This window comes from Microtus oregoni, unplaced genomic scaffold (assembly GCF_018167655.1).
Source record: "Microtus oregoni isolate MIOR12 unplaced genomic scaffold, Mior012 000049F_ref0000343, whole genome shotgun sequence".
Classification (NCBI taxonomy): Eukaryota; Metazoa; Chordata; class Mammalia; order Rodentia; family Cricetidae; genus Microtus; species Microtus oregoni.
Window position 1 is genome coordinate 1706374 of NW_024543223.1, and position 27326 is coordinate 1733699.

General features: G+C 48.3%; 1 protein-coding gene across 4 annotated transcripts in view; it reads left to right on the plus strand.

Annotated features, from left to right (window-relative positions):
- The first annotated feature begins 9705 nt into the window (after positions 1-9705).
- LOC121436407 (oxysterol-binding protein 2) overlaps positions 9706-27326 on the plus strand; it is a 170557-nt gene continuing 152936 nt past the window's right edge. For all 4 annotated transcript variants that reach the window (XM_041636269.1, XM_041636266.1, XM_041636267.1 and 1 more), the window contains exon 1: positions 9706-10350. In XM_041636269.1, coding sequence (XP_041492203.1) covers positions 9725-10350 — 626 coding nt within the window. In that variant the 5' untranslated portion in view covers positions 9706-9724. The remainder of the gene's footprint in view (positions 10351-27326) is intronic.

Here is a 27326-nt window from a genome sequence, read left to right on the forward strand (position 1 = left end):
TGTCAGAGCCTTGCTCCAAAATCCCAAAGGTCTCTTCTGTGATTCACCTATAGGGACCTGTCAAAGGCTCCAAACTAGCTGCCACTGACACCTCAAGCACCATCGGGTCTGCTGGATCATATGGTCCAAGTGGTAGAGCAGCCTGCACAGCAGCCTGGACCTGCTGAAGAGCCTTCTCCTGTTCCAGGTCCCATACAAAGCTAGCAGCTTTCCGAGTCACTTGGTCTATGGGCTGGAGAACCACACCCAAGTGGGGAATGTGCTGTCTCCAGACTCCAAACAGGCCAACTAAACATTGTGCTTCTGTCTTGGTGGTGGGAGGCACAGGTACAATAACTTATCCTTCATCTTGAAAGGAATGTCTCTGCATGCCCACACCACTGGACTCCTAAGAACTTTTTTCTTCGAGACAGGGTTTCTCAGTGTAATCCTGGCTGTCTTGGAACTCACTTTGTAGACCAGGTTGGCCTTGAGTTCACAGAGATCCTCTTGCTTCTATCTCCCAAGTACTGAGACTAAAGGCGTGTGCTATCAAATTTCCTGAAAATTTCACTGAAGTAGAAGGCCCTTGAATTTTGGTTGGATATATTATCTATCTTTTGATGCACATATGTTTTACAAATGAGTTCAAAGTGGTTGCTACCTCCTGTTCACTTGGTCTAATCAGCATAATGTCAACATCATAGTGTACCAGTGTGATATTTTGTGGGAGAGACAGACAATCAAGATCCCTTCTAACTAAATTATGACACAGGGCAGGAGAATTAATATATCCTGGAGCTAAAACTTCAATGGTATTATCTTAGTGAGGGTTTTTGTTACTGTAAAGACACCATGACCATGGCAACTCTTATAAGGAAAATATTTAATTGGGGTTCACTTACAGTCTCAGAGGTGTTGTAATTTAAAAAAATGGCACATGAGAGAAAGACATCCTGCAATAAAGTTCATGTAGAGGGGTTTTTATTAGAAGAAAAGGGAACAAAAAAAAGGGGAGTGGGGAGACTGGTCTCTGGGGACAGGAGCAGCAGAAGAGAAGAGGGAGGCAGGGAGAGAGGAGAGAGAGAGAGAGAAAGGGGGAGAGAGAGACAGGCAGAGAAGGAGAGACAGAGAGACAGAAACAGAAGAGAGATGCGAGGTGGGCATTTTAAAATGTGATCGTGCACAGGAGGTGCTCTTAGTGGTTGCAGCTGAGGACGAATCCTGTCAGGACCCCAAGGGCAGGCCAGTACAGATTCCCCTTTATTATAAAAAAGTGAGGAGTTAAAAGTAGTAGCAGGTGAGGTGTGAATGCGGACACCGTGTTCTCAAGACTACTTCCTGCTGATGGGGGGCGTCATTCACCTTTGGGGCACCTGGGAAAGCTGGGGTGCTTCCCATGTCCTGGAGTAGCTGCGCTGTTTCACTGTCCAGGCTCACCTGGACCTGGAAAATGCCATTCGAGGTGGATCTAAGTCGACTCCCCAGGGCTTAAAGCGCCGGATCCTTTCCCATCACTGCAGCATCACCCGACTAGTTTGATGGTCTTGCGCCCCCAGCTCTGTGGTAGTCCTGCCATAATAGCTGATTAGGGATGGTCCGTGGGTCTCCAAACACATCCCAGTGGGAGCAAGGAGGTGGATGCCACAGTTCCCATAAATGAAGCAGAGAAATAAGACCCAAGGGTTTGCGATTCCTAGTGCCCCAGAAATTCGGAGTGTTTCATCAAGCTTACAGAGCAGGGGCCGAGGACTCTGAACCCTAGAGACACAGTCACCTGGTACCCGGACTTTGAGAACAGCCAGAAGGTGAAGAGAGGACTGGAAAGGAAAGCCTCACATCCAGGGAAATTGGCTCAGTTGCCAACATTGACTGGAAGGTGAAGCTGCCAGTGAATGAGAAACTGATTTGTTGCAGGTGGAAGAGAGGATCTGTTGAAGGTGGAGGAGGTGAGTAGGGTCCCAGAGTGAAGTGATTACCTTTCAGTGAACTCTGCCACTGAACAAACATGGCGCATGCAACAGAGTTAGTGTAAGAGGCTTATTGGGGGAGGGGGAAAGCGGAAGAGTGAAGGGGTGACACCTCCTTCCATTTATCAGATTGCCGACAGAATGTTGCAAAAGTCCCATAAGTATAAGGATATAGAGTGCCGGGAAGCAGAATTTTGGTAGGCTTATTCCCTATGAGTGAATCAGAATAAGATCCAATGGCTTTTTATCAAGTGAAGTCCATGAGAAAGGCACAAGCCACCCCAGAGAGTCGTCACTCAAGGAGTGGGGCAATAGGGCAACGCCCGAAGGACTCAAGGGTCCAAGAAAGACACAGGCCACCCAGTGAGTTGTCACGCAAAGGGACTGGGCTGAAGGCTCTGAACCCAAGAGAGCCGTTGTTGCCTGGTACCAGTACGAATGAGGCCAAAAGGTGAGAAACTACAAGAATTGAGTCCTCACTAATGGGAAATAGCCAGAGGTAGGGAAGGGGGAGGGGTCACCAATCATGCCAGTTTTGGATGGAGTCACATGTGGGCTGGGTTCCAGGGTCTTGGTGTACCTCAAACTGCGTGCAGGCAGGTGGAAGCACCAGGAGAGTCTTTCCTTGTCAGGGAACCAATGTTGTAATTTAAAAAAAAGCTGCACAAGAGAGAAAGATGCTATGTGACAGAGGTCACACAGAGAGGTTTTCATTAGGGAAAAGGGAACATAAAAAGAGGGAAAGGCGGGGAGGAAACCAGCCTCTGGGTACAGAAGCGGCAGAAGGGAAGAGAAGGGAAGGGAAGGGAAGGGAAGGGAAGGGAAGGGAAGAGAAGAGAAGAGAAGAGAAGAGAACAACACAAGGAGACGGAGATTGGACGAGAGCAGGGCCCTTTTAAAAGGGAACATAGCGAATGTGCACAGGAGGTGCTCTTAGTGGCTACAGCTGAGGACATATCCTGTCAGGACCCCAAGAGCAGGCCAGTACAAATGCCTGAATACTAATACTCTGTCAGGGCCCCAAGAATAGGCCAGTACAAATGCCTGAATACTAACATGAGGGTCAGTCCATTATCATAATGGTGGGACATGGCAGTATGCAGGTAGACATGATGCTGGAGAAAGAGCTGAGAATCCTACATCTTGCAAGCAACAGGAAATAGACCAACACACAGGGCAATATCTTGAGCATAGGAGACCTCAAAGCCTGCCCCACAGTGACATACTTTCTCCAACAAAGCCATACCTCCTAATAGTGCCACTGCCTTCAGGGGCCATTTTCTAGCAAATCACCATGCAGTGCTGGCCTTGCCAACCGAAAGCAAACTGCCTCTGGAGACAATGGTCTTGTACCCTGTAAAGATTTGTCACTTGTATTGATTTAACAAAATGCTGATTGGCCAGTAGCCAAGCAGGACATATAGGCAGGGTGACCAGCATAGGAGAATTCTGGAAGGAGGAAAGGCTCAGTGTGCAGTTGTCACCCAGATGCAGAGGAAGCAAGATGAGAATGCCTCACTAATAAAAGGTTCCAAGCCACGGGGCTAACACAGACGAGAATTATGGGTTAATTTAAGATATAAGAGTTAGTTAATAAGCCTGAGCTAATAGGTCAGCCAGTTTATAATTAATGCAGGCCTCTGTGTGTTTCTTTGGGACTGAATGACTGCAGGACTAGATGGGACAGAAACCTCTGTCAAAAAATGGTGCCCAAAGTAGGGCTACTACATCCACCTGAGAGAGCTTGGGAAGTAATTCTATACACCAAAGAACAAAGTTAAGCATGGCTTCTTGGTAGCAGCACTTTCTCGGGTGGGCTCTGTTTGCTAAGGCAAGTGTGCCTCTTTTAAGAGAGAGACTTTCTGACTCAACTTTAGCTGCAAAAACCTTGCAGCCCTTTTAAGAGGCTTTACCACAAAGCACTTAAATGGAGTTTATGAATAGCCAACAGCGTGCTTCTTGGTGGTGGCAGGGACCTTGAAACTCAACAGAGTTGTGGCAGTAAACACGGCTCCTGCCAGTTCCTCTGCCATGAAACTAGACTCTCAGAAAGCTAAGGAATGGGTGAATCCAGCCATCAAAGCCATGGCTTTAATCCTTGCACTAGCCCTTAGCAAATTAAAGACTCATGTGGTCAGAAAAAGAGAGATATACAGTAAAGACAGATTTAGACAAAAAACTCTAAACAGTTTACAGTGTGTTTAAAATATATGTAGGCTTGGGAAAGAAAAGAAAAAGGATAAAGTCCTTTTAAAAAAAGAGAGTGGTTGGGTGTGGTAGCACACATCTTTAATTCCAGCAGTTGGGAGGCAGAGGCAGGAAGATCTCTGTGAGGTCAAAGACAGCCTGGTCTACAGAGTGAGTTTCAGGATAGCCAACGCTACACAGAGGAAACCTTGTCTCAAAAACCAAAAAATTAAAAATAAAAATAAATAAAATAGAGATTAAAATAAAGCCATGTAAAGATGGAAAATACACAAAGAACTGGATGCTGCATGCTATTGTGTTGTCTTTGAATGGTTTTATGGCTGAGGAAGGAGCAACAGCTGCTAAAAGATATTTGATTATAAATGCTGCTGGATTAATCTAACCTATTATATTTTGAAAATGCCTTAACTTCAAAATTTAAGTCAAAATATATGTTACTTTGGAGAAGAAGTTTTGTTTTTGTTTCCACATGAAATGAGATGCTGTGGATTCATTCTGGGTTAAGAAAAATCAGGTTTTATCAAGGAAGACCCCCTAAGAAAAATCTCCAATAGGAGTAGACGGTCCAGATGATCTGACATTTCAGAGAACCTCTGTTGCAGTTTCCTCTGAGTTCTACATCCAGAACTGCCTCAAGACTGCTGGCTAAGATGATCAAGCCTCACTGAATATTCTAATGAGGACTTGACCATAATCCTAAATATTCTTTAGGTTCCTATTTGATTATCAGCACACCCAATCAGCAGGAAGTCGCCTAGAAAACTACCCACAGTCCCAAAAAATGGACAAGGGATGTTTGTCTTTGCTTAGAGTGTTGGTTACAAGTTGTTATGGATAATGGTCAGGAAAAAAGCTAAACAAAGGAGATTAAATTCAGAGTTCTTGTTTTGAAAAGGAAAAAAGGGGGCAGGGAGTACTATGGACAATGGTATTGTACTCTATAAAAATTTGTCACTTGTATTGGTTTAATAAAATGCTGATTGGCCAGTAGCCAGGCAGGGTGACCAGAAATAGGAGAACTCTGGGAAGAGGAAAGGCTCAGTTTGCAGTTGTCACCAGATGCAGAGGAAGCAAGATGAGAATGCCTCACTAATAAAAGGTTCCAAGCCACGGGGCTAACACAGACGAGAATTATGGGTTAATTTAAGATATAAGAGTTAGTTAATAAGAAGCCTGAGCTAATAGGTCAGCCAGTTTATTATTAATGCAGGCCTCTGTGTGTTTCTTTGGGACTGAATGACTGCAAGCCCGGATGGGACAGAAACCTGTATCATATGAACAGGTACCAGGGAAAAGGCATTTGTTAAATTAATAGCTGCATACCATGTACCAGGAGACATGTTAATTTGCTTATATAAGGACACTACATCTGGTCCAGCAGCTGCAATCAGAGTCACTACCTGGTTGAGTTTTTGACCCATCTGTCTTCTGCACTGGCCAGATAGGAGAATTAACAGGAGATGTGGTGGGAACTCCACCCCTGCATCTTTCAAGTCCTTGATGGAGGCACTAATTTATGCAATTTCTCCAGGGATATGATTTGTTTTAATTGACTATTTTCCCTGGCAGAGGCAACTCTACAGGCTTCCAGTTAGCTTTTCCAACCACAACAGCCCTCACTCCACAGGGTCAGGGAACCAAACTGAGAATTCTGCCAACTTCTAAGTATATCTATCCCAATTATAAATTCTAGAACTGGGGAAATAACTACAGAATGAGTTCGGGAACCCACTGAACCTACTCTGAGTTGGACTTCAGCCAAAACTCCCTTAATCACCTGGCCTCCATAAGCTCCTTCTTTAATTGGAGGACCACAGGTTTCTTGGGATCTTGAGAAATCAATGTCATATCAGAATCAGTGTCTAATAGACTCTGGAAGGTCTGATTGTTTCCTTTCCCCCAGTGTACAGTTCCCTTGTAAAAGGCCATAGGTCTCTCTGGGGAAGGAATGGAGGAAGGCTAGCAGTAAAACCTTTAGGTATTTTATCAAGTCCTACCTCATTGGAACCTGGCTGTCCCTCCTTTCGAGGGGTTCTGGGTCTGCAAATTAGCTCAAATCTGAAAATTGATTTATGGGCCAAGATTCCCTTTTGACACGATCCAATGTAGTCTTTTTTTTTTATTTGCTTGAAATTTTTTACACTTAGACAGATCAAAAGAAAATGCAGCAGGCTTTTTATCTATTTAATGCCTTCATAAAGTTCATTTTGCCTGTGCTGCCCATCGTGGGCCAGGCCATGATGAACACTGGTTTATCTATGCTGCCTATTATGATAACTACAATCACCTCGTCTTTGGCAAGTCAGTGCTGCCACCTGGCCCCTGCTACCTCAGGGTCCAATAAAACCCATTGCACTTCATTCATCCAATTAAGCAGCAGCACCTCTAACTAGGGTCTGGCACAAGGAAAATGGTGACAAGACGACCCTTCAAACGTGTGGGTGCCCCCTCGCCATTTTGTGTCTTATAGGATTAGTGATGAACATGTGTTCTAGGCCTTCCACTGTGAAGGTTTACCCAGTGTACCAGAACTCATGTAAAGAGAGCTGGGCGTGATGGCCTGCATAGCTGCAATCCCAACCCCTGAGGCTTAAAAGTCCCGTCATCAACACTAAGCCAAGGGGTATCAAGCATGTGGGAATCAAATCTTTGTGCTATAAGTCAGGTGAGCATACTGAGCTATCTCTGTCCATAATTCAATTTCTTTAGAAAAGTATCTTGTGGGGGCTAGAGAGATGGCTGAGCAGTTAAGAGCACTGGCTGCTCTTCCAGAAGACCTGAGTTTAATTCCCAGCACCTGCATGGAAGCTCATAGATTTCTGTAACTCCAGTTCCAGGGGGTCTGACACCCTCACATAGACATACATACAGGCAAAACACCAATGTACACAAATCAAAAATAGATTAATAAAAATAGATGAAACAGAGGGCTATAATTGAGCCCTGCATGCTGCGATGGGTCACAGTGGTTTACCTGGGGAGGCCGAGGTGCAGAAGAACTCATGCCTTCCAGTCGTTTGAGACTTGCTGTGTAACCCCAGGCTGGCCTTGAACGCACTATCTTCCTGCCTCTGCCTCCCAAGTGCTACCATGCACAACTGAATGGAGAGTACTTAAAGGGAAAACAAAGGTTATGTACATTTTGAAAGATGAACAGCAATATCCTTGGCTAGAATAATCAGTAAGGATGGCCAGTCTAAGGTGGAACAGGGCATTGCAGAAATTCTTTAGGTAAGGTTGTGGTGGCCTCTGTGCAAAGTTGTGGTTTTTAGATGCACCATGTAGTAGCTGTTATCAGATTCAAGTGTGCATCAGAGCCCTCCCTTTTTGGCTCCCTACTTCTGCTTTGGTTTGGATTTGGCATAAGTGACTCTATTTTGATTCTGACAATATTTACCTAACAGACACAATAAAGCTAAGCTTTCCTCTTTGCTTGCTCGCCCATCCATTCCTCACGGGCATTGCAGCCTACCTCTTTGGGATTCCGGCATGTACTGAAGACTAGCTGAGACATCCAGCCTTGTGCACTGAGCAACTTTCCGTCCACAGTTGCCACTGTTGGATTAGCTAGGCTGGGGGAACTGAACTCAGTTTTTCAGGATGAGTAGCAAGTATTTTTTACCCACTGTCTTCGTCAGTGTTCTACTTCTGTGAAGAGACACCGTGACCATGGCAACTCTCACAAAGCAGAACATTTAACTGGGGCTGGCTTACAGTTCAGAGGTTTTGTCCATTATCATCACGGCAGGAAGCATGGTGGCATGCAGGCAGACACAGTGCTGGAGAAGAAGCCAAGAGTTCTACATCTGGATTGGCAGGTAGTAGGAAGCGAGGGTGAAACCCTGGACCTGGCTTGAGTCTGAAACTCCAACCTCCAACAAGGCCACACCTACTCTAACAAGACCACACCTCCAAATAGTGCCACTCCCTGTGAGCCTATAAAACTATTTTCATTCAAACCACTCTAGAAAACTCTTTGCTTTCTAGTATGATAAGAACTCTCAGGTAAGTCCTTCCTTCCTTCCTTCCTTCCTTCCTTCCTTCCTTCCTTCCTTTCCTTCCTCCCTCCCTCCCTCCCTTCCTTCCTTCCTCCCTTCGTGTGTGAGGGCAGTGCCTGTATGTATAGGCTTCTGTACATATGTTGCCTACAGAGGTCATAAGAGGCTCCCCTGGAACTGGAGTTGCAGATGGTTGTGAGCTGCCATGTGGGTGTTGGGAACCAGATTCCAGGTCCTTTGCAAGATCGGTCACTGCCCCAGCTCCGGGTTGGTCCATCGCTGCATTTCCTGCTCCAGACTTGGAGTTACCTTTTTTCCCCCCATGAAAGATCAATGATTTTAAAGTTTTTCTTTTTCTTTCTTTCTTTTTTTTTTTTTGTTTGGCATTTTAAAAATGAAAGCTCTGGGCCAGATGTGATGGTTCACATCTGTAATCCCAGAAATCTGGCTGCTGAGAAACGAACATTTGGAGGTGGAGGCCAGCCTGGACTACATAGAAAGACCCTGTCTCAACACACCAAAAACAAACAAACAACCCCCCCCCCCAATAAATTAACAAAGTGGGGGAAAAATCTCCCTTATCTCCAGCCACCCCAGTTTCTGTAGGATGAAGGGCATTGCTTGTGGTGGGGTGTCCGGCAGCTGTTCTGTGTCCTACCCTATCCGGAACTGTTTGGCTTTTGCCAAGCAAGCTGCTCTCCCCTGACTTGGGACTTTGTACACACTGGTTTCTCCTGGAATGACTTTCTGGTTCCTCTGACTCTGCAAACCTTGTCTCTTTGATAGAACTAATGACAGGCCTGTCATCTTAGGGAGCTTGGCAATTTGTTGCAGGAGTCAAAACATATTGTTAAGGATTTATTAGTTAGCTTCCCTCCCTGAGGGCTGCACACATATCTGACACATGCATGCCTAGGGGCTGCTTCCCAAGCTTGTCAACCTTGCTCTCATCTCCCGCTCTGGTCCCTGACGAAAGGTACCACAAAGCTCTCTAGTTAATAACGCAATAATATTTATTGAGCATCTACTATGCCAAACGTGCCTCATCCGCCACCACCTTATTACAGCCTCTCAAGGAGGCATTGTCTTCATGATACAGATGAGCAAAAGGAAGCTAATGGAGTGGCTACAGTTTCCACAGCTAGGGATTAGGCGCTGGCTGAATTTCCCTAGAGCCTGAGATTTGCTGGCTAAGACCCACCGCTGTCCAGAGCTGCGTCCAAGCGCACCTCGTGGCCTGCATTCACCATTGTTTTCCTAGCGCCTGGCACAGGCGGGACAGCAGCCCCGGGTGGGAGCCTGAGGCGCGAGGTGCCTTCCACGTTGCCTGCTCAGCTCTTGGCCCACGGTGTTCCACCTGAGCCTGAGCAGTGGAGAAGCCCACGCGCACCCACGCGCACCCACGCGCGCCCGGGTCCGCCCCAGCTCACGTGAGGGCCCCACCTGTCCCGCCCACTCCTCCACCGACCCCGCCCTGCCCCGCCCCACCCCGCCCTCCAAAGGCCCCGCCCATTCCCCTTTCCGCCCCGCCCCCACTCCGTTCTCGGCCGCGCTCGGGTCCACAGCTCTATGGGGAAAGCGGCCGCTCCGAGCCGAGGCGGCGGCTGCGCTGGCCGCTCCCGCGGGCTCTCGTCGCTGTTCACGGTTGTCCCCTGCTTGTCCTGCCACACGGCGGCGCCGGGCATGAACTCGTCTACATCCGGCTCAGGGCCGGAGCCCAAGCCTCAGCTCCAGCCTGTGCAGGCACCAGAGCGGGAGTTGCTGTCCGAACAGGTGTGCAAGCCAGTTTTTGAGCCGGTGCCGAGATCCGAACCTGGGCCCCAGACCACGTCTGTGCCAGGGCCCTTAGGGGCTGGGCAGGAATCGGAGCCACAGGGCTTGTGGCCAGAGTCAGAGGCGGGCCCAAGAGTAGGGGCCTTCCCCAAAACCCCATCGGAGCCGCTGCCTCTGGGATCAACAATGGGGGTCGTGCCCCTAGCCAAACCCGAGTCCAGGTCGGTGTCAAAGCCCCAGGCCCTTCAGCGACCAGGACAGGCGAAGACGTCTGTTGGGAGCCCAGTTTCAGGGACTAGTGCCCCAATGGTCTCACCTCCTCTGGACAGCTACAAGGGCTGGCTCCTCAAGTGGACTAACTACCTGAAGGGCTACCAGCGCCGCTGGTTCGTGCTGGGCAATGGCCTGCTGTCCTACTACAGGTACGGAAGTGTCAGGGTGGGCCATCTGAGGTTGGAGGGTGCTGATGGCGGGCCTCGACTGAGACATTCGGAAGTATGAACTCCTGTAGAAGTGGTGCCTGTGACCTGGAGACATGGCCTCTGGCAAGCTTGGCTTAGAGGGTGAATGGCATGGCGGAGTGAACTAGGTCCTCAGTTCCCCTGCTGTTTTTGGTAGTTGTGGAGCCTGGGCGGACAGCCATAGCCAACCCTATAAAGTCCTTGGTGTTAGGAATGGAAGGAGACAGTTACTGAACTCCACACTTAGGATCCACTCTCGGGAAGGGCGCTGTTGGCTTCCTACCTTTGCTGACACCTGCTGGTTGCCAGGCCTTGGACTGGGACTAGCCGACCCGCAAATATGTTAGACACAGTGTGTGCCCTTTGGGAACCCAAGCTGACGTTCTGTGCAGAACAGACCATTTTACTGTTACCTTCCTTGTTCCAGAAGCAGCCTGGGTTTCAGAATTGCAGTCCAGCAGAGACATAGCTAACACTCCCTCCCACTAATTCTGGTTCGAAGTTCCTCACGGCCTCCTTCCCTTTCGTGTATTTCCTAGGTGTTTAAGCTTTGAGATCTCAGGTCATTATAGGCCAGTGGGGTTGCTGCGGCAGTGTCCAGGCCTCTCATGGAGTCCCTCCTGCAGCAGGCCAGAGGAAAGGAAGGCTTTTCTAAAAGCTCCTGGGTAAGGGTGGTGATGCTGGTCCCGGGTCGCACACACTCCGAGGAACTCTGCTTCACTCTTGTGGACAGAGTCCTGCTTTGTTTGTTGGAGCTTGAGTTCCCAAGTCACTTGGCTCTGCCAGTCCTTCAGGTCCTTGTCATCAGGGTTTAGACTGTTCTTCTCAGCCCTTCGGAGACAAAGTACCTAGTTTAGAGACTAGCTAAGGGTGCCATGGCTGAGACTTTTTGTGCTCCACTGGTTAAATGTGGTCCTTGCACCAATGTGGGAGTCATTGGCCATGCTTGCTTCCCTATGGAGGGAAAGCCAAGATGAGCCTGGGTGTGTCCTACCCACATCGTGTCTTGGTGTCCTTTGACCCCCTCTGCTGTGACCCAGAACACACTGTCCTTAGAGTTAGCATGCCAACCTAGGAGAGCCTTTCCAGACACTGTTTTTCATCTATCTTAACTACACTTCAGCGATGCCGCTATTTTACCCAGATACGCGGCAGCAAGGACCTTCCGTGAAGTGCTGAATTACTTTTCGTTTGGAGGCAGGGGGCAGAATGTCAGGCATGGGCCACACACTTTGTTTTATGACACATTCATTTATTTCATTCCTCTAGCCGTGGCGTGAGGGATATTTTGATATCATCTTATTGCACAAGTGGGTATTCTCAGGCCTGAGAGGAGGACTTAGCTTTGCCATCTGGTCACCTGCCCAGAGATTCTTGGACTCAGCGCTCTTCAGTGACCTCACCCCTCGAGAACCACCTCATCTGGAAGCTTGCATACTAAGAAATGATAGTTTTTAGGAAACTGTCCTGAGACATAAAGTTGAACACACAGGACTCAAGCGCCTGTTCCACGCCTGTACCAGTACAGCCACTCTGGATCCCAGCCTCCACTGTTGTCTGTGTCGGGCAGATGTGCTGTAGAGGTCAGGGTAGGACGTATGACCTCGCCTTATCCCGCTTTGTTTGGTTTGCAGTAGAAGAGCAAAGGCTTCCCGTTCTCACGCCTTCCCATGACTTTGTGGAGACAGTTGGCATTCGAAGGTAATCTTAGGGTGTGGATTCTCTGGGCTACTAAAAAAAAAATCTCATTGCTTGCTGACAAGATTGTAGAGATGAACTCTGGTTTGGAGGAAGAAGGAAGAAGGAAAAAGTTTCTCTGTGTGTGTGTGTTTAAAGCCAACTTCTGTCGTTTCATAGGGATGGGTCTAGAGTCCAGGTGGGCATGGTTGTTGCTTGGCTCAGCTAGGCGGAATGAATGGTCCTGACATTTAGCCATCGTGTGTTCTCAGTTTAATGTAAAGTCTGCTGGGAAGGGGAAACTGAGGCTGAAGGCATGAGTGTTAGTAGTTTTCCCAATGGCACCCTGCTCACGGGTGTCGAGATGGAGACTGCCCCTTGGAGAAGCTGTGTCTGCTGCTCCTCTGCGCTGCCTTCTGGGACTTCTCAGGTTCCTCTACCGCCTCTTGGCGTTTCTTGTGCGGGATGTCACTTTATTGTCCCTCCTGGTCTGCTCTCTTTTTGTGAGACGGTCTCCCTGGGTAGACTAGACAGGCCTTAAACTCATAACTTTTGTGTCTCAGCCTCCCCAGCACTGGGATGACAAGTCTGTACCACTATGCCTGGCTTCCTGTCCCCTCTTCTGATCCAAACCCCATTCTCTAGTCCAAACCTGATCATCCTGCCACGTGGGCCCAAGGCCTAACTTGCTTCCAGGCCTGTAGCTCATGATCCCGACAGTAGCAGAGCACCTCTGTGAGTGCTCCCTCTGTAACCATTGCATACTCCCTCTGTGGCCATAAAGTGCTCCCTTTGTAACCAATGTGTGCTCTCTGTGGCCATTACGTGCTCCCTCTGGCCACCGAGTGCTCCCTCTGTGGCCATCGAGTGCCCCCTCTGTGACCATCGAGTGCCCCCTCTGTGGCCATCGAGTGCCCCCTCTGTGGCCATCGAGTGCCCCCTCTGTGGCCATCGAGTGCCCCCTCTGTGGCCATCGAGTGCCCCCTCTGTGGCCATCGAGTGCCCCCTCTGTGGCCATCGAGTGCCCCCTCTGTGGCCATCGAGTGCCCCCTCTGTGGCCATCGAGTGTTCCCTCTGTGGCCATCGAGTGCCCCCTCTGTGGCCATCGAGTGCCCTCTCTGTGGCCATCGAGTGCTCCCTCTGTGGCCATCGAGTGCCCTCTCTGTGGCCATCGAGTGCTCCCTCTGTGGCCATCGAGTGTTCCCTCTGTGGCCATCGAGTGCTCCCTCTGTGGCCATCGAGTGCCCTCTCTGTGGCCATCGAGTGCCCTCTCTGTGGCCATCGAGTGTTCCCTCTGTGGCCATCGAGTGCTCCCTCTGTGGCCATCGAGTGCTCCCTCTGTGGCCATCGAGTGCTCCCTCTGTGGCCATCGAGTGCTCCCTCTGTGGCCATCGAGTGCCCCCTCTGTGGCCACCGAGTGCCCCCTCTGTCGCCAGGGTTGTGCTTCCTCTGTCGCCAGGGTTGTGCTCCCTCTGTCGCCAGGGTTGTGCTCCCTTTGTCACCAGGGTTGTGCTGTCTCCTTAGCCTCAGTCGCACTGCTTCCTTCTTATTTGCATTTAACAGCCGCTGTCTTAGTAGTTCTCCACGGGACAAGATCATAGTGCTTGTGAGCCAAAACAGCAGGCAAAGAGGAGCCCTCTTACCCACAGCCTCTCTTCCGCCGGGGTGCTGTGGCTGACAAGAAAGCAAAGCCATTCCTCTTGCATGCGTCTCTTTTGGAAAGGCCATTCTCTTTTTTTAAAAAATGTCTAACTGGCTGGGTATGGTGGGCCATGCCCTAGTCCTAGCCCCTGGAGGGAGAGTGGCAGATCTTTGTGAGTGCAAGGCCAGCCTTGTCAGTGCAGGAAATTACAGGCCCGTCAGGGCTACATAATGAGACGGCCTCAGAAAAAATAAACCTAATAAAAAATTAAAGCTCTTAGCTAAGTAAAGCCAAGTGGTCGGAGAAAATATGGGATCTTCTTTTTCATTCTTTTGAATGACAAATATCTTTTATTAAAACACAGATTTACAGAAGTTTCCAGAGAAGCCATACAAGATGGCCATAATGAACGTTTATTTGAAGTCAGGGGATGTACCCTTGGTATCACAGATCACATTAGTAGTGACGGCTGTGACATTTAACATTCTCATTCTGGTTCAGATGGTCGAGCTTGCCCATCTATAGTGTCTAAAGAAAGTTGTAATTGGTTAAATACTGTATTCTAAGGAACTGGTTAGCTGCTGTTCATTTATTTATTGGGTGAGGGGGAATACGTGCCTGCCCTGACACCCATGTGGAGGTCAGAGGGTGACCGTAGGGAGACAGTTCTCTCCTTCCATCGTGTGGGCTCGGAGTATTGACCTCAGTCACCAGCCTTGGTAGCAGGTACCTTCGTCTACTGAGCCATCTCATTGGTCCTGTTTTAGCTGCTTTAAAATTGCATATTTATATTAATTTTATGTATATATGTCTATTGGCCACATGCTTGCCGTACCCTTGGAGGTTAGAAGAGGGCATCGGATCCCCTGGAACTGGAGTAAGGGATGGTTTTGAACTACCATGTGGGTGCTGGGAATTGAACCTGGGTCCTCTGCAAGAGCAGCCGGCATGGTCACTGCTCTTAACACTGCAATTAAATTCTCATATAAAGGGGAGGGGGAGCATCAGATGAAATTAAAATAAAGCCAGTTTCCCTCTAAAAATGTAAAACAGAAACACCCGTACTCCTGAGTTCACCCTGACAATTACCTTTATTTCTTGTGCTCTATACCCAAATCATGATACAGAACCAAACCCAATCAGAGGCCTTTGCTTTTAAACGTTTCTCCAGACGACGAGCTAGGCTTCGCTCATGCTTTCTAGCAGTGAATCAGGACAAGACAGATTTGCTAATGTGCATTTCATCACCAAGGGACTGAGGATGCCTCGTCTTTTATTTTGAACTGTTTCTAAGACAGTACTCATTAAATGCAAACAAAGAAGGCAGTCTTGGGGAAACAGAAGTGACGTGCTTGGTCAGATTGACTGGCACATTACTCAGCGTGTGGAATCCGGTCCATGCTTCTGCTTCTACAGTTTGGGCTCTGTCAGTCTTCCGCAGCTCTGCTCCATCACCTGGATCAGGAGCGCTTCACAGAGGAAGCAGTAGCAGAATTGTGTGGATATTCAGGGAGAGGGATTGCTTACCTTTCAAAACATCTAAATGTATTCTTCCCAATTTAACTAAATTAGTATGCTCATTTATGGCTGCAGAATATACTTCAGGTGCCTCCATTGCATATTCTGGAAGGAAGAGTTCAGCTTCAAAAGTCTTTGACCCATAGAAGGAATCCTGGAGACCAGCAATGACCACATGAAATAAGGGGCTCTGCTCTCACCAGCTTGGCTTTAACGCCGGGGCCTGGTTCTGCCAGCAAATGTTGGCTTTCCCCATGGGCCTGTGAGGCGGCCTGGCCATCCGGTCTGTTTTGTGCCCACAGTGCCTCGGCCAACAGATGGGTGCGGTGACATTCACGCTCCCAGGAGTCAAAGGATGCTGCTTATAAACACTGTCACACGTAAGCAGCATTTCTGGGAGGTGTGGGCCGCAGTACACAGTTCTCTCTAACCGTGTGGTAAGACAGTAAGGTGAAGGATGTGCGAGTCTCCACTGCCCGCCCCCTGATTGTGTGTCTGTTCGGATACCACCCAGGAACACAGCTTCACATTGCGTTTCTGCTCTCAGCTCCCATTTTAAGCATTTTATTCCTAGCTCTTGTCTCACAGAGAACATTTAATTACACAAAACTAGGAAAGCATTCATAATGACACAGAATTCCCAAAGGAATTATCTCAACAAGTTGTCACAGAGAGACAAAATTCCCAACACGACCTTTCTCACATTAAGAAGGCGAGGCGGAAGTCTGTGTTGTGTGCCAGTTGCTTGTTTGGTCCCATAGATGACATTTATTTCTCAGGGGATGATTTCAGACAGAAGTATCTTAAATATGTTTTTATTGTCCATTCTGATCTATGTGCAGTAATGGCTAAGCCAGTTAATAGGGAAGACGAAAGACAGCAGTCAAATGAGAGCAAAACTTAAAATCCCCCACTGAAGACCATCGCATACTTGAGCTGAGCGCATATCAGAGTGGGGGCCAGGTAACAAACATGGCTTGCTGAGCATCTTGGCCCCAGATGGATTATTTATCTCTCCCGTGAGCTCAGCTTTCCGGAGCCAACTCTTGTGGAGGTTGGGCCCCTAGAAAAGAGTGTTGTTTTTGATGTCACTTCGTTCATACGTAATTGGTGAAAGGTGGGGAAGCGGAAGCCCATGCGTAGCAGAATGCCCCCAAAACGTGAAGCGGAGCCTGGATATCTGTGGGTTAAGGTGCTGGGGCCCCTCAGGAAGTAGCCCGATCATATTAGATTTGACTTGGATTTGAAAAACTCAGCATCTCATATGTTAGGAGGCTGAAAGGGAGTAACACAGACGTGTGTGTGTGTGTGTGTGTGTGTGTGTGTGTGTGAGAGAGAGAGAGAGAGAGAGAGAGAGAGAGAATGACAATAGGGTTGTTGCAAAGAGTCACAAATGGACCGGGAGGGTTTTGGAGGTGTACTGTGCATGCCAACATTTTTAACATGCTCTGGTGACATGAACTGTAATTTCCCCCATGAAACCTCCTCTGAGCTTTCCTGTTTCCATGAATAGCTGAAAGCCTGAGTCATATTGTTGCCTCCTCCCTCCTCATTCGATACCAGATGGAATTTCCAAGCCTATGTGTCTCTCTCATAGTCCCTCGTCTCCGCCCTGATGCCATATCGTGGCTTTAGTCTGCTTTCTGCTTAACGAGTGCCCCGACTTCCAGCCACCGTCCTGCTCTGTCCCTCCCTGCTATGGCGCAGGTTCCATCGACCCAGTGGCCCTGGAATGGCAGAAGGAAGCACATCCCTGCACTGAACTCCTCTGTAATGCCTGCAATGGCCTTTGGGAACATTGCATATTTGAGGAGACTCCCCAGAGAACGAGTCTTCCTTCGCTAAGAACTTACAGGGTGTGTCTGTGGACATCCTAAGGCAGCCGTGCTGTAAGGACACTATGGCAAGCTCAGCATCCTCTTCCTAGCATGGTGCTTTGCTGTGACGTTTGTATCTGTAGCACGGTTGGTCTCTGAGTGGCTGAGGGAATACATGAATGAGTGAGAGAGAATTACCAGTGAATTGTTGGGTTTTTAAAAAAGAAAGTGTGTTTCTAATTTGTTTTCTATGCAAAATCTTGTCTTCTGAAATAAGATTGGGCACATACTGTGGAGAATGCTGCTTAAGCCAGGAGTGCAGGAAAAGTGACAGGAAACGATATGTCACCAGGCTCCAATGTGCTGTACGGGGCGACTCTGGATTTGTAGCTTATCTTGTGTGGTTCATTCTTTTAGAGAGTATTTTATTTTGTTTGTTATTTGTGTGCATGCACACACACTGCACATGTGCACGCAGGTACCTATGGAGACAAGGAGAGGTGTCACATCACCTGGAGCTGAAGTTACAGACAATTGTGAGCCTGATGTGGATGCTGGGAACTGAACTCTGGTCCTATTCAAGAGTAGCAAGTGCTCTTAACCACTGAGCTCCTCTGCAGTCCCTGGCTCACTGGTATTTCTGTAGAATTGTAAGTATTGATATGTGTATGTAGTCTGTACACACAAGGGTGTGTGTATGTAGTCTGTATGCACAAGGGTGTGTGTTTGTAGTCTGTATGCACAAGGGTGTGTGTATGTAGTCTGTGTGCACAAGGGTGTGTTCATGTTGTCTGTATACACAAGGGTGTGTGTGTATAGTCTGTATACACAAGGGTGTGTGTATGTAGTCTGTATACACAAGGGTGTGTGTAGTCTGTATACACAAGGGTGTGTGTAGTCTGTATACACAAGGGTGTATGTAGTCTGTATACACAAGGGTGTGTGTATGTAGTCTGTATGCACAAGGGTGTGTGTATGTAGTCTGTATACACAAGGGTGTATGTAGTCTGTATACACAAGGGTGTGTGTATGTAGTCTGTATGCACAAGGGTGTGTGTGTGTAGTCTGTATACACAAGGGTGTGTGTGTGTAGTCTGTATACACAAGGGTGTGTGTGTGTGTAGTCTGTATGCACAAGGGTGACTTGTCACTTTGTGATGTTGGCCATGGATAAAGGAATGAAAAGCAAAACTAAGTTTTTTATGGGATGTTTTTCATATAAGAGCTTATAGCTCTTTAAACTAGCCGTGTGGGCTTGTTTGCCTTCCATGTATTACATATGAGAAACCCTATGTGAATAGACCATGGGCAGAGATGCGGCCACTCCCCTCCATTGCTCCTGGATAACCCAGCCTTCCTTTTCATCTGTGAGGTCTTCTCCAGGAAGGGGACATGACTTTGTCTTTCTCTGTGCAGCTCAGGAGAAGCACCAGGACCCAACCCCACAGATGTCTTCCTGACTCCCATGCTCACTGGGCTCTTGGGCTAACCCCAGGTTTGATGAGTCATTAGGAGGAGTCAGTAAGATGCAGCGTACCATTAGCCTTATAATAAAACTGCACCATGAGGATGCATATCAGGAGAAAAGGGGGAAGACACATGGGGTGAAGTCCAGGGAAAGCACAGCTGTGGTGCAGGCTTCTAGGGACATGGTGGAGTCACACAAGACACATGAAATTCTCCGGTAATACTCGCCAACAACATGTATGAAATGTTGCCACCACAAGAGGCTCATTCCCTAGCCCACGGTTTTGCTGTGGACTGATCGTATGGAAGCCCCCTGTCCAGCAGGTGCCTAAATTCCAGATTCCTGGAAGGAGAGCAGATCTCCAATAATTGTGCACAGTGTGAGCATCATTGTCAACACACATCACATTGTGTAGACAGCCTGAGCATCCTTGTCAACACACACCACATTGTGTAGACAGCCTGAGCATCATTGTCAACACACACTACATTGAGTAGACAGCCTGAGCATCATTGTCAACACACACCACATTGTGTAGACAGCCTGAGCATCATTGTCAACACACACCACATTGTGTAGACAGTGTGAGCATCATTGTCAACACACACCACATTGTGTAGACAGCCTGAGCATCATTGTCAACACACACCACATTGTGTAGACAGTGTGAGCATCATTGTCAACACACACTACATTGTGTAGACAGCCTGAGCATCATTGTCAACACACACTACATTGTGTAGACAGCCTGAGCATCCTTGTCAACACACACCACATTGTGTAGACAGTGTGAGCATCATTGTCAACACACACTACATTGTGTAGACAGCCTGAGCATCATTGTCAACACACACCACATTGTGTAGACAGTGTGAGCATCATTGTCAGCACACACCACATTGTGTAGACAGCCTGAGCATCATTGTCAACACACACCACATTGTGTAGACAGTGTGAGCATCATTGTCAACACACACTACATTGTGTAGACAGCCTGAGCATCATTGTCAACACACACTACATTGTGTAGACAGCCTGAGCATCCTTGTCAACACACACCACATTGTGTAGACAGTGTGAGCATCATTGTCAACACATACTACATTGTGTAGACAGCCTGAGCATCATTGTCAACACACACTACATTGTGTAGACAGCCTGAGCATCCTTGTCAACACACACCACATTGTGTAGACAGCCTGAGCATCATTGTCAACACACACCACATTGTGTGGACAGACTGAGCATCCTTGTCAACACACACCACATTGTGTAGACAGCCTGAGCATCCTTGTCAACACACACCACATTGTGTAGACAGCCTGAGCATCATTGTCAACACACACCACATTGTGTAGACAGCCTGAGCATCATTGTCAACACACACCACATTGTGTAGACAGCCTGAGCATCCTTGTCAACACACACCACATTGTGTAGACAGCCTGAGCATCATTGTCAACACACACCACATTGTGTAGACAGCGTGAGCATCATTGTCAACACACACCACATTGTGTAGACAGCCTGAGCATCATTGTCAACACACACCACATTGTGTAGACAGCGTGAGCATCATTGTCAACACACACCACATTGTGTAGACAGCCTGAGCATCATTGTCAACACACACCACATTGTGTAGACAGCCTGAGCATCATTGTCAACACACACCACATTGTGTAGACAGTGTGAGCATCATTGTCAACACACACCACATTGTGTAGATAGCCTGAGCATCATTGTCAACACACACCACATTGTGTAGACAGTGTGAGCATCCTTGTCAACACACACCACATTGTGTAGACAGCCTGAGCATCATTGTCAACACACACCACATTGTGTAGACAGCCTGAGCATCATTGTCAACACACACCACATTGTGTAGACAGCCTGAGCATCATTGTCAACACACACCACATTGTGTAGACAGCGTGAGCATCATTGTCAACACACACCACATTGTGTAGACAGCGTGAGCATCATTGTCAACACACACCACATTGTGTAGACAGCGTGAGCATCATTGTCAACACACACCACATTGTGTAGACAGTGTGAGCATCCTTGTCAACACACACCACATTGTGTAGACAGCCTGAGCATCATTGTCAACACACACCACATTGTGTAGACAGTGTGAGCATCCTTGTCAACACACACTACATTGTGTAGACAGCGTGAGCATCCTTGTCAACACACACCACATTGTGTAGACAGTGTGAGCATCATTTTCAACACACACCACATTGTGTAGACAGTGTGAGCATCATTTTCAACACACACCACATTGTATAGACAGTGTGAGCATCCTTGTCAACACACACCACATTGTGTGGACAGCCTGAGCATCGTCAACTAAGGAACAGCAAGGAAGTACCAAAAATCCAAAGCTCCCAGACTCCAATCCAGGGCTTTTCTTAGAAGAAATGTCCTTGGAAGGATGAATGGCCTCAAGTTTGTCCTCCTCCTTGCAGGCCCCAGTGATGCCGGTCATGGAAGTACTAATAATCCTCACTCTGTTTCAGGGACAGTGAGTGCTTCCTCTTGGCTCTGAGTGATGGGATGTGCTCTTATTTCTGATCAGACCAAGCCATATTCCTGCTGTATTCGTGACTCTTCTGTGGATGTGAACAAAAGATTATAGAAGGGAGAGTTCATTTTGGCTCATGGTTCCAGAAGGAGAGTCCATACTGTGTGTGTACATGGGGACCACACGGCAGCAGGAGTGGGGGTGCTGGCTCATCACATCTTTACCTACACACAGGAGTGGAAAGAGCAAACTGGAAGAGGGTTGAGGCTACAGACTTTCAAGTGATGTACTCTTTCAGCAAGGCTCATGTCCTAAAAATTTCATAGCTTCCCCCAAGCAATATCACCACCATTGCGTTCTCATCCCCAACACCAATCTTACAGATTTCGTACATGGTCTAGCCCCTCCCCCTATGAAAAAATCAGGGAAAGATAAGGAGGGAGGGAAAAATAGAGGGAGGGCAAGAGAAAGAGGGAGTAAAGAATGAGATCCCTAGAACAAGGAGAAAACCAGCAAGGAAACTGATGCCTGAGAAGACAGCCCTGCACGGAACTGGCAGCTTGGTGTGTCCTAAACCAGACAGCAGATGTCACCACATAGAGATGTGGCTTCAGGAGTCTCAGAGCCACACTGACTCCTTTTCTTTATATGCAGTGCCTCCCATGTCCCCATTAAAAAATAAAAACAAAACAAAACAGCTCTGTGAATTTGATCCCTTGGTAATGCCCTGCCCCTGGTTCCTCCTGGACCACAGCCCTGCACATTCCATACCGATTAGACTCCTACCATTTGACTTCTGCTGCCTGAAACCAAGGAAGGGGCAGATGGCCTTGCAGAGCTGGCACGGGACACTGCCACAGTGTGTTGTCCTTGGATGGAGCTGTGGGAGCTGCTCTGATGTGGGGTACGGCTTCCCTGAGTTCACCAGGTACATACAGCACCCACTGTCCTTGCCAGCGCCCCCCCCACCCCTCCTGGGGTCTGCCTGGTTTGACTGTCTCCTCCACAACCACATGCCTTTTATTGTTCTCAGAACATCGCAGGGCAATTGCCTAAGCTGGAGGGTGCCCAGCCATCGATGACAAGCTATTGACCTGACGATAATACTAGGATCATCTGGATGTCCTGGGTTGGATCTACCCAGTTCCTCAGCAGTGATCTGGAGGAACCATGCTCTGGGTGCCCTTCCATGTAGTGGCATTTGGCCATGCACACTGTTAGCTAGGTGTGGGCTTTCTCCTACCCACCAGAGCCAAGGCTGTGTAGGGTCCACTGGGATGCATTGTACTTAGTAGACTCTCGAATGTCAGAAAAGTGTTTTATAGAGAACACACTTCATGGGCTGGAAGATCACCTAACAATAGAGTGTGTGCTTAGCATGTCTGATGCCCTGGGTTTGGTTTCCAGCAAAATAAATAAATAAATAAATAAATAACAATCAGGCAAAGCAAAAAAAATGCTTTGTAATATTGTTCTCTTTTATGCTATAAGGACCCAACATGCAGGGGCTGAGGAGATAGGGAGGTGGCTCCGTCAGTAAAGTGCTTTTTTTTGTAAGCATGAGGACCTGAGTTTGAGTCCCCAGAATCCCACTTAAGAAAATCTGGTCATGGTGACACAGGCTTGTGATCCAGCACAAGGGAGGTAGAGACAGGCAAGTCCTCAGGCTCTCTAGCCAGATTGCCTAGGCTGTTTGATGAACTTCAAGTCAACCAAGATTAGATGACAGCACCTGAGGAATAGCACCTAAAGCTGACCTCTTGCCTTTACGTGTGTGCACATACAGGCATCTGCACATGTGTGCACCCATACAAACGTGGCCAGGAGGAAGGAGGAGAAGGAAAGAGAGAAAAGGACTCAACATTCATCCTGGACCATTGCAGTAGCCCAGAAGGGCCATTGATGTGACCCAGGAGGACCATTGCTGTGGCCCAGGGGTGGGGGTGAGGGAATAATTTCAGTAGCCCAGGGGGATCATTGCAGTTGCCCCGGGGTGTTATGGAGTTTCTGGGGGAGTAAGGTACATCATCTGGGAGAGGACAGACCCAGGATGAAGAAGGGTCCAGGATATGAGAGGGGTCCAGGAAGGAGTGGAGGGTTCCAAGAAGGAGTGGAAGGGTCCAGGATATGAGAGGGGTCCAGGAAGGAGTGGAGGGGTCCAGGAAGGAGTGGAGGGGTCCAGGAAGGAGTGAAGAGGTCCAGGATGGAGGGGGAAGGGTCCAGGATGGAGGGGAGGGGTCCAGGATGGAGGGGAAGGGGTCCTGGATGGAGGGGGCTGAGTCCTGGGTAGAGTGAAGGGATCCAGCAGGAATGGAAGAGAAGGGTCCAGGGTGTGTTTGCTTTATGGAAGGATACCTGAGCCCTCCTTCTCCCTCATCACTAAGGAAACCCTTCGACAGAGAGGAGGAGGAAGGGTCTTTTGCTCAAGGTTTGGTTGTCAGTGGCTCATAGGGCGAGAAGAACAGCTCACATCAGGACAGACAGAAAGTAGAGAAGAGGGCTCCCCAGGTGACCTTCTCCCCACTGCAGGTTTCAGTTCTCTCACACCCCAGCAAAGCCACGTTATGATGCATTGTGGGACTGCAGGCGAGGCTGCATGGTTACTTTCGGTATTAAGGTGGAGCCTGTGGAGTGGGATTCTGCTTTGAATTTTGTATTTTGTGACTTACAAGAACCTTTAAGAAGTGGAGGAGCAGAGACTCCAAATCTTCCCTCTTTCTCTACAGGTTGGGTAAAAACTGTCCTGCCCAAACTTGAGGCCTTTGGCTTTTTGGAGAAAACTTCAGTGCATTACACAAAACTCTGGATGAAACAGCCCCCTGTGCTTCCCTTCCTGTACTACATTAGATTTCAGTACGGACCATGTTTGAGCAGCCGTCATAATGGTGGCCATGGTGCTTACATACGCGTTACTCCCATTTGATGACAACCCAGAGAGAAAGGAGGTGTAATCTGTGGTAGAGATGGGAAAGCTGGCTCGGGTCCCGGTGCAGCAGCCCTGTAAGTGGGTGTCTGAGCTGAGCTCTGATCCAGGACTGTGTGGTGCCCACCCCTGCTGGGAGCCTCCCCTTAGAGTTTCCATCTATGGCCAAGCTTGAGCCCCCCAGACCTCCCGTGGTTTAGGTACTGCCCTGTTTGCCTTGGAGATCTGTGCACACAGCCGCAAGGTGGTCCAGGAGCCTTGGGCACCCTCCTTTCTCTGCTCCTACATGTCCCCTTTATTCAGGAGCCTTCAACCCCAGCTTCACTGGTTCGTTCAGGGCTGGCCCTGTGTCACTGCAAATGGGAATGTGCTGGTTCCGGAGGCCTCACGGGAGACTTGCTCCTCTGTGTTCAGACACTCGCCAGGCACGGCAGTGGTCTGCAAGGGCAGGCTCGTCTGTCCGCCGTCCGTCGTTGTCTAGAACAGCAAGCAGTTGGCGCGGGGGAGCATGCCTGGAATCTTAGCACTTGAAGGCAGAGGGAGGGGGACCATGAATTTACCTCAAAAAACTCACCAGCAAGGTGCTTCCCTGGGCCCAGTCTTCAGCACTACAATGTAAGGCTAACTATCTCAATTCATTCTATTTTAATCTTACTTTTAAAAAGAAGAGGTCTTGCCATGTTATCAAAGCTGGCCTTGTATGCCAGGGTGCAAGCAATCCTCCTGCCTCAGACTCCAGAGAGACTATGACTGCAAGTATATGCTTGTGTTTTGGGCCTTATCTCGATTATTATTGTTTTAGATTATTTTATGTGCACATGTGCATGCAGTGCCTGTAGAGGCCACAAGAGTCGGTTCCCCTGGAACTGGAGTGACAGCTGGTTGTGAGCTACCAATGGCATTATGGGAACCAAACCCAGGTCTTCTGGAAGAGCAGCAAGTGCTCTCTCCAGCCCCCTTTATCTCCCTTATATTGAAGCATGCAGAGCAGTGGTGTTGACTAACGTCACACTGCTGTGACTTGACCGCCAGAGCTTTCTTATCTATGCTCTTGGAGCAGCTTCTCCTCTTTCCCTTGTCCTCAGGCCTTGCAGGTTTCACAGACACAACTACTTTGGCTGTTTTGTAAAAGTGGAATCATAAAGCATTTGTCTTTTTCTGGCTTATTTTACTCAGCACAGCTTTGAAGTTCATCCTCATAGCATAGGACAAGCTTGAGCTCTTTTTTTTTTTAAGGCTGAGTAATAAATACTCCATTGTAAGAACACGCCACACTTTGTTTATGCTTTGGTTGTGGACATGTGGTGTGTCGATAGTGTTTGTTTGTTTGTTTGTTTGGTCAACCTGATTGATTCAAGCTAGGGTCAATTGGGAAGAGGCAACTTCATTGAGAAAATGCTCCCATCAGATTGACCTGTAGGAGTCAGTGTGGTTCTTTTGGAAGGGCCCAGCCCACTGTGGTCATGGGTTAATAAGAAGTCTGACAAAGGGAGTTACGGTGAACAGGCTGGTAAGCAGTGTTCCTCCGTGGTTCCTGCTTCCGGGTCCCTGTGCTGACTTCTTTCGTGGTGGACTGCAAGCTGAAATAAGCCTTTTTCTGGCCAAGTTGCTCTAGTCATGGTCTTTACCGCGGCACTAGGACCCTAATGAGAACCCATGGGCTGCTTTCCTCTCTTGTGTACTGTGGAAGCCATGCGCTGGGCAGCTGTCACAATAGCCAAGACCAGTGTTCAAGCCCGTTAGTTAGTTCTTGTACATGCACCAGAAGCAGGATTTTTCTTTTCTTTCCTTCTTTGTTTCTTAGCTTCTTTCCTCCTCCTCCTCCTCCTCCTCCTCCTCCTCCTCCTTCTCCTCTTCCTCCTCCTCTTCCTCCTTCTCCTCTTCCTCCTCCTCTTCTTCCTCCTCCTCCTCTTCCTCCTCCTCCTCCTCGATCTCTCTCTGTTGATTTAATTTTAATTATTTGTCTTTATAGATCCCTGTGAGTGGGTATGTGCACATGTGTGCAGGTGCCTGTAGACCAGGATAGGGCGGTGGAGCCCCTGGAGCTGGAGTGGTGTGAGCTGCTTGATGCTGGTGCTGGGAACTGAACTCTGTGAGTGCTCATAACTGCTGAGTCACCTCTCCAGCCCCAGCTGTCTGTTTCTGATGCCACTTTGGGGTGATATTTACTGTGGTTTTAATTCACATTCTCTGGTGATTAGTGACACTGAGGACCTTTTTATACACTTGCTGATAATTTCTGTATGATTTTAGAGAAATATATATCTTATACCCTTTTTATTTGTGTGTGGTGCTTGAACTCTGGGCAGTGTTGTACCATGGATCTACCTCCTTAGCCTCTTACACACACACACACACACACACACACACACACACACACACACACGTTTTGAAGTTCAGGGATTGAGTCTTACTAAGTTGCCGGGCCTGACCTTGACTTAGGATGACGCTCTGTCTCAGCCTCCTGAGCAGCTGGGATTATAAGCCTGTGCCATCGGGCTCAACCTTTTTGTTCACTCTTCAGATCGGTTGTTTGTTATTGTTGACGTGTAGGATGGCAGCCTCTGCTGGATGTGTGGTCTGAAGATGTTTCCTTTCTGCTTTGGTGGAGATCTCCACAGTTGGTGTGCACTGTGGTCCATCTGGCTGCTCCCTTTGTGGCTTCTGTGTTACAACCTGGAAAAGCCAAGTGTCAAGCCAGCACTTTCCCCTGCATTTTCTTCTAAGAATTTTAAAGTTTTAGATCTTAAATTTAGTGGGTTTTTTTTTTTCGCCATTTGGAGTTTACAGAAATTTTGGAAGCCTTAGGACTGGAATGCAGGGCCTCAAGCTTATGCTGTCCTCCTGAACCACACTCTGCTAATGATTAGGTAACTCCAGACCCATCCCCCCACCATGGCGGTGTCCAGAGTCCCAGTACTGTTTGTTGACAATTCCTCTCTTTCGCTATATAGTTCCTGACACTCGCACATTGGAGGCCTATTGTGGGAGGAGGGCCTGCTTGTTTGTTCCTGGCTGCCCGGCTAGTTTAGACCCAAACAATCCCACAGAAACTATATTAATTAAAACACCATGCGGCCCATTAGCTTTAACTTCTTATTGGCTAACGCTTACATCTTAATTTAACCCATTTATAGTAATCTGTGCATCACCATGAGGTTGTGGCCTACCAGCAAAGTCTCAGCAAGTCTATCTCCGGTGACTGCTCCGTGGCGGTTCCTTGACTCTGCCCTTCTTTTTCCCAGCATTCAGTCCACCTTTCCCTTCCTACCTAAGTTCTGCCTTGCCATAGGTTCAAATCAGTTTCTTTATTCATTAATGATGATCACAGCACACAGAAGGGACTCCCACATCAC